Source organism: Aspergillus fumigatus, chromosome 2 (genome assembly GCF_000002655.1).
Source record: "Aspergillus fumigatus Af293 chromosome 2, whole genome shotgun sequence".
Lineage (NCBI taxonomy): Eukaryota > Fungi > Ascomycota > Eurotiomycetes > Eurotiales > Aspergillaceae > Aspergillus > Aspergillus fumigatus.
In genome coordinates, this window is record NC_007195.1 from 3,786,595 (window position 1) to 3,798,875 (window position 12,281).

The 12,281-nt window shown below is 50.8% G+C and overlaps 4 protein-coding genes across 4 annotated transcripts; 1 reads left to right on the forward strand and 3 right to left on the reverse strand.

The window, feature by feature from the left end:
- Window positions 1–272: 272 nt before the first annotated feature.
- Window positions 273–1,991, forward strand: AFUA_2G14480 (FAD-binding oxidoreductase; the record flags this gene model as incomplete). Its single annotated transcript, XM_750688.2, has 4 exons — window positions 273–423; window positions 518–811; window positions 860–1,355; window positions 1,410–1,991. The coding sequence occupies 4 exons, from the start codon at window positions 273–275 to the stop codon at window positions 1,888–1,890; spliced, it is 1,422 nt and encodes a 473-aa protein (XP_755781.1). The 3' UTR covers window positions 1,891–1,991.
- A 201-nt stretch (window positions 1,992–2,192) lies between these two features.
- On the reverse strand, window positions 2,193–4,127 carry AFUA_2G14490 (lytic polysaccharide monooxygenase auxiliary activity family 9 protein). Its single transcript, XM_077804207.1, has 3 exons — window positions 3,721–4,127; window positions 2,687–3,669; window positions 2,193–2,634 (listed from the first exon to the last, which is right to left on the reverse strand). Exons 1-3 carry the CDS (start codon window positions 3,905–3,907, stop codon window positions 2,383–2,385), a joined length of 1,422 nt encoding a protein of 473 aa, XP_077660369.1. The 5' UTR covers window positions 3,908–4,127; the 3' UTR covers window positions 2,193–2,382.
- A 465-nt stretch (window positions 4,128–4,592) lies between these two features.
- On the reverse strand, window positions 4,593–6,279 carry AFUA_2G14497 (ketopantoate reductase family protein). The gene is made up of 5 exons (XM_750690.3): window positions 6,195–6,279; window positions 6,054–6,147; window positions 5,944–5,998; window positions 5,694–5,893; window positions 4,593–5,638 (listed from the first exon to the last, which is right to left on the reverse strand). Exons 1-5 carry the CDS (start codon window positions 6,272–6,274, stop codon window positions 5,075–5,077), a joined length of 993 nt encoding a protein of 330 aa, XP_755783.3. The 5' UTR covers window positions 6,275–6,279; the 3' UTR covers window positions 4,593–5,074.
- Window positions 6,280–6,387: 108 nt separating this feature from the next.
- AFUA_2G14510 (DUF3433 domain-containing protein) lies at window positions 6,388–10,669 on the reverse strand. The gene is made up of 2 exons (XM_750691.2): window positions 10,353–10,669; window positions 6,388–10,280 (listed from the first exon to the last, which is right to left on the reverse strand). Exons 1-2 carry the CDS (start codon window positions 10,402–10,404, stop codon window positions 6,538–6,540), a joined length of 3,795 nt encoding a protein of 1,264 aa, XP_755784.2. The 5' UTR covers window positions 10,405–10,669; the 3' UTR covers window positions 6,388–6,537.
- Between the last annotated feature and the right edge of the window lie 1,612 nt (window positions 10,670–12,281).

The window sequence follows — 12,281 nt, forward strand, 5'->3', positions numbered from 1 at the left end:
GGAGGACAAAGAAATGAATACGAGAAAAAAAAGTAAAAATAAAAATAAAAATAAAAATAAAAATAAAAATAAAAAGAGACAAAGAAGACGAAGCAAGAAAGTCTAATGGAATCAGACTCGGAGTCATTTATTATACCTGGCCTATGTCTTGTTGGCAGTCCATGCGTCTGACTCTGCAGCTTTCGCCTTTTCCCCCTCTCTTCATTGCAGTTCGCCTCCGCTATCAGACAAGGATATAGTCCTCGTGGCCTCCTCCTGGCCTACTAATCAGAATGAACGTTGGTAGCATTCTATTTGCCATCGCCATTCTACCCTCGTTTGCACTTGCAACATCCACTTGTGTAGGCAGACTTTCCTTCCTGGTGTCCTGGTTGACTGACTCCTGTGCAGTGTCAGGCTTTGACGAGCATCCTAGGCCCCAGGGTACTCTATCCAAATAGCACGGCATATAAATCCTCGGTGGATTCATACTGGTCCCAGCAAGAGCAGCTGATAAGCCCTTCATGCGTTTTGTCAGCGACGTCCGCTGAGGACGTTTCCAAAGCGCTGCGAGTTCTTGTTCCCAAGGCCTGCAAGTTTGCTGTTCGCAGTGGTGGCCATGGAGCAATTGCCGGGATTGCCAACATCCAAGACGGGGTGACGATTGACCTTAGTGCTTTGAACTGGGTTATTCCCTCCGCAGACAGAAGCCTCGTGTCAGTCGGGCCGGGACAGCGATGGGGAAGGGTGTATGCAGCCCTGGACAGACTCGGACTGTCGGTACCAGGAGGGAGAGATAGTCCTGTTGGAGTCGGGGGGACTACTTTGGGTGGTGGGTTGATCGTCAACATGGAATGATCCCTTCTGACTGACAGGCTAGGCGGCTTCGGCTACTTTGCTACGGAAGCTGGTTTCGCCTGCGACAGCGTTGTCGAGTTTCAGGTGGTCCTCGCAAATGGCAGGATTGTCAACGCGACAAAGGACAATGAGCATGATCTGTGGCTTGCTCTGAAAGGAGGAGCAAATAATTTCGGCATTGTGACAAACTTCATCTTCAGAACCTTTCCGCTCGGACGGGTATGGGGAGGACACATCTACTACCCCGTGAGCACACTTGACCAACAGCTGGACGCATTCTATCGCTTCACATCCGATCCGAACTACGATGTCAAGGCCGGGCTCATTCACAACTTTGCATTCACCCCAGCCACGGGTCCTTTGCTCACCAATCTATTAGCTTACGCCAGTCCAGAGGAGAACCCAGCGCCTTTCAGATCATTCACCTCGATCCAGCCGCAAATCATGGCCAGCACGAAAGTAATGACACTTGAAGCTCTCGCAGAAGAGGGAGGCTCGCTGTCCCCGAACTCTCGCCAGTAAGACATCACATTGACAACAATGACATTACAAGTATGTTCTAACAATAGTAGACAACTCACATTCGCAGTCACCTTTGAGAACAATCTGGACCTGCTGACGCAAGTCTTTGACATATGGAATGCAAGCACCGCCGACGTATCAGCCATCCCCAGCATCCAGTGGTCCCTTAGCATTGAGCCAATCGTCCCTGCTATAGCACACCAAAGTGCTATCAAAGGCGGAAATGTTCTGGGACTCGATGTGCCCCGACAAGGTCTCGTCCTGGCACTGTTATCTGCTACATTCAACCATTCGCAGGAGTATCCCATTGTCCGCGCGGCGGCTGAGAAGCTCTCGAACAATATCATCAGCGCCGCAAAGGCAGCTTGTGCCTATAATCCGTATATTGACCTCAACCATGCTGCGCCCTGGCAGGACCCTATAGCGAGCTATGGGGATAGAATACAAGCATTTTTGAGGCAGACTGCGGGAAAGTATGATCCCCAAGGGGTTTTCCAACGTCTCTGTCCGGGGGGGTTCAAAGTCAATTGAAATGCAGTCCGCTTGTACATACCTGTTGATATCCAATTTAGCATGCTCAAGTCGACCAACCTGTGCTGTCTATCTTTACAACTCTGGGCTAAGACGACTGATTTGACCAGACATCCTCCGTATTCAAGATAGTACGTGCACTTTGAAGCCGAAACTTGACGGCACTGCCTCTCGACATTGATCGGAGGACGCCACTTCCACAGCCCACCTAATATAGTTTCATTGTTGGAAACGGGCCGTGGACGGTTGCTTTTAATAAGATTGGTATCTGAAAGTTGCCGAAGTTTGCATTTTATATAGCCAATATCAGTTTTCTGGTCATGGAATGTGGCTTATATATGGCAGTTGATCACGTTCTTCCCTGATATTGTGCTTCTTTTGAAATCAATAGAGACCCTAGACTGATAGGAATCGTCCGGACACCTTTTAGTCTAGTGGTAGTATTTTATTTTTCAATAGCTTCTAAGTGGATATCCAAATTGACGCGCAAGGCTAAACATGAGTATGTCTTCTTCTCTTGATATGCGACCGTACGCCCCGCCCAAATATCTTGATCGACCCCACCAACGAAGCCTTCTTCGGCGTGAGATCCTGGCCTGCATTTGGCGGACCAGGGAACACCTTGTTGCTGCATGATTCGTCGAGCGCCGTGCATTTGTCGGACCAGATCTGGCAGTGTGCTGAGCCGGTCGGGAGAGCCGTGTTCCAGCATACGTCGGCTTGATCCCAGCAGTTTTTGGATGACTGTTTCTGTCAGTTTGATTCTTTGAAGGAATGAAGGGGAAGAGGAACTTACAGCCCAGCAGCCCTGCTCGTCTGTATACGAGGGCACTTCAAATCCGCACCAGTTGTCTCGTTCGAGGATACAGCCTTCTGGCTTGAGGCCTTTGGTCTGGACGAGCATCGCGCGCTTCTTCTTGTTCTTGTTCTTCTTCTTGTTCTTGTTCCTCTTGGTCTTGTTCTTGCAGACATTGGCGGGAGCTGAGTCGGTTTTCTCGGATTCGGTGTTGGTGGATGCGGCATTGCCAGACGCCGTATCGGCAGACTTCCCGGACTCAGTATTGGCAGACGCTGCATTGGTAGGCGTCGTATTGGCCGACCCAGTATCGGTAGACTTCTCGGATCCAGTGCTGCCAGACGCAGCAGGGGCAGGCGCAGATTCAGCCTGGTCGGAACCAGCATTGGCAGAAGCAGTGTTGGTAGGGGCAGGACTGGCAGACGCAGTCTTACCAGCCTGGTACACCGGCGGCCCATACATAGGGTACGGCAGCTCCAACGGCGTCTTGTAGATATTGTAGGTCATACCAGGCAGACTCAAATCATAAGTCCCCTCGCCGATATGGACGGTGGCCGGTTTCGCTGTCCCCGTCGACTGCACAAACACCTGCGCGCAGCCAACGTAGAACTGCGGATCGGGCGGGTTATCCTGCGAGGCATGCAGAGCCAGCAACTCGGGCCGCACGAGGTAGTATCCGCCCTCGATATCTGCCGGGATCTGCACAGAGATATGCCCGTTATTCTCGATCATCTTCTCGGTGCACCATTTGCCCTCAGCTGCATCATAGTCCGACTGCCAGATCTTGAACCACCCGTCGCCGGCAGCGTTGTTGTCGGCTGTCGCGTCGTCGACCTTCTTCATGTACACGGCGCAGGGCCCCTTGTGGCTTCCGTCGATGGAGCCCGGGCGCGAGCCATCGGCGTATTCGCGGAATTCGAAGGTGAGGATTGAGGATGCCTTGGCGGGGCAGACGCGCGCGACGGCTTTTTCGCCGTCGTAGCCTTTGTCTGTTAGTCTTGGAACTCAAAAACCATGGTATGGGAGGACTTTACCACATGCAATGTCCTTGCTGGAGAGAGGCTCAATAGGGAAGCTCGCTTTGCTTGCGTCGCGGTTCATGCGCACACACACTCCATCACCTTGGTTCTCACCATCGACGTAGAGGGTCGTGAAGGTGGTATGGGCATGAGCAGATGCAGAAAGCAGTGCCAGCACTGCAAGGAGGAAGTTTCTATACATCTTGTTGATCAAAGGAATGAATAAGTGGGTAAGAAAGGAATGACAACTGCTTCAAGCAGATGAGAATGATGTGCGAAGGAAAACTTCCATCAACGATCAAGATGATCGGCTCACATCTTGTTTAAATACTTTTCAGATCCACAGAGATAGTGCAACAATGATTCGATGATGAAGGATCAGCCAAGGGTCTGGCAATCTTGTAAAGTTGAGCGCTTAGGATAACGCCCTCATTAAGAGCCTGCGCTGAATGGCTTGTGGAAATAAAGCAGGAGGGCCAACAAGGCAAGGGCCCATATCCACTGCATGTTTTGATCGATTCTCATTGAAACTTTCGGCGATTTGCGATGGATCGTGTTTCAGAAATGCAGGTGGAGATATTCTCAAACACGCCTCCTTCTTGGCAGGGCACTGGCGGCCCTTTGTCCTGATGATAATAACTCACAATTGGACCACGGAGATTTAGCCAGACGCTGGTTTGATGTGTCTTATTCTGCTAATAATCTAATTCACGTCAGATGTCGCGATCTGAATGTCATTGGCATCTCTCAAAGATCTATCGCATCTTGAATTTGTGCTGAGATATATAGCACCTTTGCGGATAGCTTCATCTCCACCCAACTAGGATTGGCGCCGTACAATGGTCCACTCTTACGGTGGCGTACTGATGCGGGGCTTTCTAATTCCTCTAATTTGCTTTCTTGCTGCTAGCTGACTGGGCTGAAAGGGGTCTCCTTAATTGCGAGAGGAGTGCCATTCTGTCATCAGCATGGATTTGCCGAATCTCAACGCTGTATCCAGTTCTGAGCCTAGGAATTTGTCTATGGCCAAGGCAACGTCAGAACAATCCTTACAACTAGTCTACCAGGCAATCTATTTCTCTAGATGATAAAGATACTAACACCAGAAGGGCCGAAGCAGGACATATCCAGATTATTGGGAAACATCACCATCTCGCAAAGGCCTTAGCCAACTCAGCCCCAGCATCCGGGGCCAAAAAACCCGGTAATTGACCCGCACCTGCATCCCAAATGACTCTCGTGCGGCTCTGCAAATTAAAGTCTTCCTGAATAACTCCCCCTGATCATCCAACATGGAGGCTCATGCTGCAACTGGACACTCTGATGCAGCACGATGAACCCAAACCCAGTGCTTCTCTGCTGCACAAGGTCAACGAAACCGCCCATCCACAGCCCGTAGCAAACATGTCAACGTCTCCAACACCGGCGTATCAATCCCCAACTCCTTCGCCCTCCGCAACGGAACCCCCAATATAACCTCAATCTCCATCGGCTTCCCATTCCGGCAATCAACCTGCATACTACTCCCAATCCCGGGCAGCGCATTAATCTTGTCCATCAACCTATCCACAAGCCCTTTGTCAAGGTCAACACCACAACCCCGGCCCACAGCAATAACCTCCCCCATCAGACGCCTCGTCAACGGCGTCGCGTCCGCAGACGAAGTCAACCACGTCTGCGTATCCACCATCGTCAACGCAGTAATGGAATTCCATGCCGCGTTCCAAACTACCTTCTCCCACCGGGGGAGCTGCATATCCTCCACAACCTGGAACTTCGTCCCCCCGGCCGCCAGGAAGGACGTGAACTCTTCCAGACGGGAATTCTCAACCGAGGCTTCAACCGAAGGATTCGGGAAGAGCCCAATCTGCATATCCTCGGATTTGATATGCGTGATCACACCCGGTGAGGTCTGCGTTGCGCCTACCCATGTCTAGCCACGTTCAGCAACAGCAATGTACAAAGTGAAGGGTAGAGTCGGGGCATACCACGCAGGTCAAAATCGAGCAAGCCGGAAATGCCCGTCTGAAGGGCTCTTCATTCCCCACACCATTCTGGATAATCACGAACGTGGTGTTGTTGTCTACTGCAGGGGCCAATTGCGCGGCTACGGCGTCTTGATCAATGGCCTTGTTCGCGCAGATGATGTAGTGATATGGATGTGTTACTTCAGATGGTGACTTTATCACTACAGTGGAGGTTAGACTAGAGGTTGTGATGCCGATGCAGGCAGCCTACCTAGATCAGGATGGAAGCGGTGCTGGCCGTGGTTGGCGCTGTCAATGTAGATGCCCTAGTAGTATCATTTAGTAGGTAAGTTTCGGAGGAGCTCAATGCTTACTGCTTACATTCTTGATGACAGCTTCGTAGTTTGATCGAGCCACGACGGTCAGGCGGACGCGGTTGGTGCGGTGCAGGATGAAGGCATAGAAGGAGCCGATTCTGGGGTTGTCAGTATCCTACAGAGGATATATTCAAGATAGACTTACGCTCCTAGACCGTAGAGGAGGATGTTGATCTTTTCTTTCTCCATGTTGTGATATGGTGTGTTTGGTGCGTTGTATTCCATACCTGGTGTTCCATACCTATTCACGGTTAAATTGATGCCGATTGCGGGGTTGGCAGAGGCCGATCTGGGTTGTTTCCATTTGGTCAACTTATCAAATTACTGTTCTATATAAAGCCTCTCTACGTTGTAGGGTAATGCCATTGCAGCTGATTGAGTTGATATTGTTGTATATACATGTTCCGTCCGTTTGATATCCCCAACTCCATTTATATCAGGATATATATTCCCTATCTATGATACATGAAGAAATCGTGTGCTAATCATTAATCCTGCCGATCGACCACCCGGGTCGTCGGATTCGTTGTCTCAGGGTTTCTTGCCTCAAGACTTACTTCAGAGCTCGAGCCCGAAGTGTCCGTACCTAAATCACGCAGCTGGATAGCCCCCGACATCTTGAACTGATCCTCGAATTCACCGGCCGCTTTGTCCTCCGGCGGCTCCTCGTCCACCGCATAGCGCCAGTGACCATCCGCGTTGAGGAACATCCGGAATCCGTACCGCTTGTTCAGCCGGTCCAGGTGAATCCGTCTCTGTATGCTTGTCCAAAAGTAGGTGCCGCGGAAATCCTCGAGCATGCGACTGTGAGCAATCCAGGGCATGACTGCACCAATGGACCGCGGCACGCGGGGACCCTTGAAGCGGCCCCGGCGCGTGCCAAAGACAATAAGAACGATCAACGTATCGAGGGCGATGATCATCAATGCAATAGCTAGAGAGGGGATTGACGGTTCCATGGTCCATGTGTCGTAGATCACCGTCGAGTTCGGAGCAGCCTGCGGTTTGTCCAACGGCTGTAGGTAAATCCCCCTCCAGATGGTAAAATAAGTGCTATAGACCCACTGATAGACGATTCTGGACATGTCCATCAGGTCATCAGGGTTTAGAGCCATAAACCCCGGATCTCGACGCCTGTACAAACGTGCAACTAGGAAACCGGCCCAGTCATACGACGTGATGTATGTCTTGCGATCATAAGTCGAATTGCTGATGTAGCTCTGCGGGATGGCGGCAAAGACCTTGTTGAACTGTCCCAGGCTGATGGTCGCATTGTCGTACATGGGGCCAGATGTGATGGCTGTACCGGCAATAGGGCTCAAATCTTGGATTTGGCCTTTCGTATCGAAAGTGATCGAGTAGTTTTCCAACTTGATTCTGGGTTCGCAGTGCAGAGCAATAGTGTTTTTGTCGGTTATGGGCGACCCGGCAGTGTAATTCCACCGACCCAGAACCACCACAGTGGATGTCTGACAATCATACGTGTCGTCTTCGGTAACCACAGGAGACAAAAAGTGAATGGAAAGTGTAATGTTCTCATGTGGATGCTGCAGCATGCTCATGTCGACTTTACAGTGCCTGCTGGGATCGTCAAATGTCTGATATTCCCAATAAGCAGATCCATTCTGGGGATTCACAACCAGACTATCAGCGATAGACAACTCTTCACATGCCAGGTCCGCTCCGATACCCAGCGTGTTGGCCCCGTACAGAGCATCAGAATCCGGATCCTTGATCGTGATGGGAACGAAAGAGCGGTTGGCACTCGTCCATGGGAGTATCGACACTCCGGTGGTGATACTGGTCTGGATGATGTCGTATTCAGTAAAGTCTGCCGCAAAGTCGGTTTGCTGAAAAACAGCACTGCTGTAGTTGGTGACCAGTGACGATGTAGGAAGAGAGGAGCTAGTCATCTGTTGTGTGAATAAGCCACCAGCAACGACGGTAAGAGCCGTGTTGGCAACACATGCTACTGATATCAGGAGCAACAAAATGTGACGGTGTCGTGCTGCTTTCACCAATACTGCCAACGGCGTCTGCGACGAGTAGTTCATTGACAATGAGTCCTCCGCCGTAGCCCTGCCCCGCTGAAGGTGCACCCAAGGTTCAAGGATGCTGACATTGCGGTGAATGGAGGTGCAGAGAGAACCAACGGCCGAAGCAACTATGGACGGCAAAACTGACAGAACAACTTGAAAGAAGCTCGAGTCCGACTGCGTGAGATGTCGAAACTTGCCATCCCGGGTCAGTGAGGCAACGACCAGGCTCATCGCTGTGATTACTGCGGCGAGCAAGAGAAATTCAATAATAAAGAAGGGAATGACGAGAAAGTGTGGCATCGGATCAGCACGCTTGCGCAGCTGCTGGTCTAACTGGATCGGAGAGCCGTCTGAGGTGACGATTGCGAGGCGTCTGCCATTTGGGCCCGGGCCAGGTTCCCAGCGCAACCAGCAATTCCGAAGAAGCCGGCGGAGTTGTCGCGTGGAATACTGATGAAACTCAAACCGAGGATCGGCGAGAATGTTGGAGGGTCCAAACAGGTCTGTCACAATGCTACACATGGCTGCCACAGAGCACGGGTCGCTTTGAAGCACGTTTTCCCGGTTTTTGTACACGTGCAACAGCCCTAAGGTGACAACGACGCCCAGACCAAGAATGACCTCGGACCATAAAGCTGCGAAATCGACCACCGCGAGTGTGACTTGCCGGGTGAGCCGCGTCGCCGGTACGACGGCTGGGGCTTCGTCAAGATTGAAGAGTCGTCCCATGGTAAGCAAAAAAGTCTGTTTAACGCCTCGCGTAACCTTGGATTCGAACTCTTCTTTTGTCATAACGTCTGACGAGTCCAGGACTACGACAGGCTCCAGATCACCTATTTCTTGACTGATAATGGGCAACTCCGTCACTTCGCGTTCGCCGCTGGTCTTGTTGATCCGAAAGAAGAGCATGTCGCTGGTATAGGGGGCTCTATGGGACAAGAAGCCCTGAAACTCGTCAATGTTGAACTGATCGTCGGTTAATACAGTGGTGGTGCCGGGGTGTACGTCCACTGATGTGATGGAGCTATTGGCATGAAGCTGGAGCTTTGCGTCGGCCTTGCGATAGTCGATATTGCAGGCAAAAAGGGTTGCCGAGGATGCGAAGGTGACGCCAGATAGTGACATGTCATCCGCATCGAGGTCCGTGGCGCGCGTAGCGTTGACACCAATGAGTATGCCGTAGAGATCAAACGGGTTGCAACTGTCGTAGAAGAATGACTGGGAAACATTGTCCGTCCAGACTGGCTCCCAGTAGCGGATCTGGACATAATCGCTCGAAGGGAAGAATATGTTGCTGTATTGGAAATCCAGGGTACACCGTTGATCCTGGCCTTGTTGCTGAAGCTGGACCCCCTTGACATTCCATGAGATGATCGGCAGTCCGTCCGTCGTCTCGTTTGCGAAAACTTCCAGGCTCTCATTCACCATAACATCCTGGCAAGAAAGCTCCGACCAGTATATCGTTTGGTTCAGTGTCCATACCGTGCTTTCTCGGAAGTCGTCCGTGGGAATTTCCACAGGGGCAACGGCGTACTTGGCAGAGCGAGTCTTCTGAAAGGGACTGCCTGCCGAGAGCGTCGAAAAGTCCCAATTGTTCTTTTCCTGTGCGACAATCCACCGAGCCTGGCTATCGAGGTCCACAAGATTCGGCCATGTTCGCATGGTTTCGTCGCTCAGGATGCTTATTTCCCTCAACTCAAACACCGCACTCTGCAGAGCGGGTAGGAAGATCCGCATCAACACTGTAAGAAGTGATACAAGCAATACGACCCAATGACCCCTCTTGGCCGAAGTAAGTGGGGTCAGAAAGGATTGGCCAAAATTGTAATTGATGAATAACGTTGTGGCTGGAGTGCCCTCGGGGCGAGAAAGTTGGAAATACGGCTCAAGTCGCAGGACGTCAAAGTCGATGAAAGACCAGGATGTGACGAGTGTCAGGGCAACGATAACAGGCACGTAGTTGTAGGCGAATGTGGCGGGGCTGGAAAGGTTGGTGGTATCCTGGTAGAAGACGAGGCCTCCATAGCGATCGGTATATCGACGGAGCGCCTCAAGCACCGCCAACATTATCAGCATGAGAATACCGAGTATGGAGAGATATGTCGGGCGCAAGGCGAACGGCCGCCAGCCGGGGGTGGAACGAGGGGATGCATGACGAGACTGGGATCGGTCGAACGTTCGGAGAAAGCGAGCTGAAATGTAGGTAGTGGTCAACGAAAATGTGCTGAACAAACACTGCTTTCACACAAGTTTAAGTGTCTCACCCGTAAGCTGAAGCCAGACATCGGACAGCTTCTCCTGACGGCCCCAGAACATGCTTGGAGAGCATGCGCTCTTGACTTTACGGCAATGTCGGAAGGTAAGCAAAAAGAGGACATCGCAGGACGCTCGGCTAAAGAGGTGTTTCAAGCCGTAATAATTGCGGGATCATCTCTGGTGATGATTGCTGAGACGGAGTAAGGACTTCCGCATGATGGATGCTGATAAAAATCGACAGCAGAGATGAAAGAAGAGAAGGGCCAGCCAGGCTCCTTGTGAGGATGACGCCTCAGGCCTGAAGATCGACGGTCGAAGGTTCTCAGCCGTGCCAACTGCCAAGTATCACCCTTTTGCCAAGATGCTTGACTTTTCCCCAATCAGGAGCCCTATATACGGTGCCTCGACCATTGGTTGGTCGTTGCATTGGATTGAGTGGGACTGGGATGGCACTAGCCAATGGACAACTCAGAAAATGAGGCGGAATCGGGATCAGGGCACAACCACCAAGCAAACTAGGCTTAGCCCCTGGTCTTCCGTCTTGACCAGACTTTCCACCGCCTAGACTATCATTCTCGTCGGTGAAAATGTCATGCTTCATCATATGAAGTGAAGCATTCAAGATCAGCTTATAGACTGCTAACACCAGAATTCTGCTTAACATGAGCTTAATAACCCCAGACGACTCTTCTGCGGAAGATATGGAAATCATCTTTCTCCAAGACTATTAATGTCAAGGGTTCCAGCACACTCACCCGAAAGGCTATACTCTTCCAGGGCGCTTTTAGCTGCTATCACCAAAGTAAGTTACTATTTAAGGCTAGAAATGTAGCGAAGATCTTCTCTTCCATGTATGGAAGCGGTAAGCATCTATTTATAAAGAGAAGATTGTTATTGTCGCAGAGGCCAGCTCTTTGTAAACCACCTGCACCCTCATCCCCCTTTGTCCTCCTTCACTTCCCGATCAAAGGGCTAGCAAACTCCAGTTAAGCTTCAAACCGGCCATGCTGTCTGTGGTCTCTGGAGAAAAGAAGATCCACCGGGAGGCTAGGCTACCCCTCCCCGGATGTCCGCAGACATGGTTGGAGATGAGAGTTGGTGACTTAGAAGGCTTATCTCCTCGTTTGGCTACGGTAAGAGCATTCATTTAGTTGTAACAATACTGGGGAATTCTGACTCTATGGCAACTAGACATGTCAAGTGATTGCAAACCGTGACTTCGTTTCGCACCCCTGCTCTTTGACCCAATTCCACAACTCCCACAGTAATAGAAGACGAAAAATCATTGTGATGATACCAGGTACAATTGTATACAGATTTTGAGACCCCAGGCTCGACCGGACGGCCAGCATTCATGGAGAAGTAACTGTGGCTTTGCTGGCTCCGAAGTTCCCAGTTCTGCGAATTATGCCTGGGAATTCCCAAATTCTCATCGCGCTCGGGAGTTTCACCATCCTCCCTATCCATGCAAACAGTTCATGGGAACGTCCAAGGATGGACAGCTATTAAGATCTTCTGTTAAGAATATTGTCATTCACTCACTGGACAAGACGCAAGCAGGGCAGAGGTTGAATCATTCCTGAACAACGCGTTCAATATTGTGCTCCAGCCTGAGTCACTGACATAACACACCAGTGGAAAGTAAAAGGCCTCAGCTGCATCCAGATGAGAGTGCCCCTGTTGCTCAGATTGGAAGTTCTTCATCCCAATCTCAATCATGGGCAAAGAAAGGTTCAATTCTGAAGCACTATGCCAACGCCCGCCACCGAACTCCGAAAACGCGAACCAGTAAATGACTCCAAAGAGTTCTTGCTCAAGAACAACGGTTTCATTTACGATGAAACTAACATCCTCAAAGCTGATTGAGCAGTTTGGCTATGTTTAGAAGGAGGTGCCAACTCCGTATCCGCTCCAGGAGTGGAACTGAGAAAGAAGTG

What these genes read in the sequence shown, in the direction of transcription:
- AFUA_2G14490 (XM_077804207.1), bottom strand. Translation starts at nt 3,907, where the DNA reads ATGTATAGAAACTTCCTCCTTGCAGTGCTGGCACTGCTTTCTGCATCT. An exon ending in CAGCAAGGACATTGCATGTG is followed by an intron (nt 3,670 to 3,720) that starts GTAAAGTCCTCC and finishes TAACAGACAAAG; the next exon opens with GCTACGACGGCGAAAAAGCC. An exon ending in ACGAGCAGGGCTGCTGGGCT is followed by an intron (nt 2,635 to 2,686) that starts GTAAGTTCCTCT and finishes TGACAGAAACAG; the next exon opens with TCATCCAAAAACTGCTGGGA.
- AFUA_2G14497 (XM_750690.3), bottom strand. Translation starts at nt 6,274, where the DNA reads ATGGAATACAACGCACCAAACACACCATATCACAACATGGAGAAAGAA. An exon ending in CTCCTCTACGGTCTAGGAGC is followed by an intron (nt 6,148 to 6,194) that starts GTAAGTCTATCT and finishes TGACAACCCCAG; the next exon opens with AATCGGCTCCTTCTATGCCT. An exon ending in ACGAAGCTGTCATCAAGAAT is followed by an intron (nt 5,999 to 6,053) that starts GTAAGCAGTAAG and finishes TGATACTACTAG; the next exon opens with GGCATCTACATTGACAGCGC.
- AFUA_2G14510 (XM_750691.2), bottom strand. Translation starts at nt 10,404, where the DNA reads ATGTTCTGGGGCCGTCAGGAGAAGCTGTCCGATGTCTGGCTTCAGCTT. An exon ending in TGTCTGGCTTCAGCTTACGG is followed by an intron (nt 10,281 to 10,352) that starts GTGAGACACTTA and finishes CCTACATTTCAG; the next exon opens with CTCGCTTTCTCCGAACGTTC.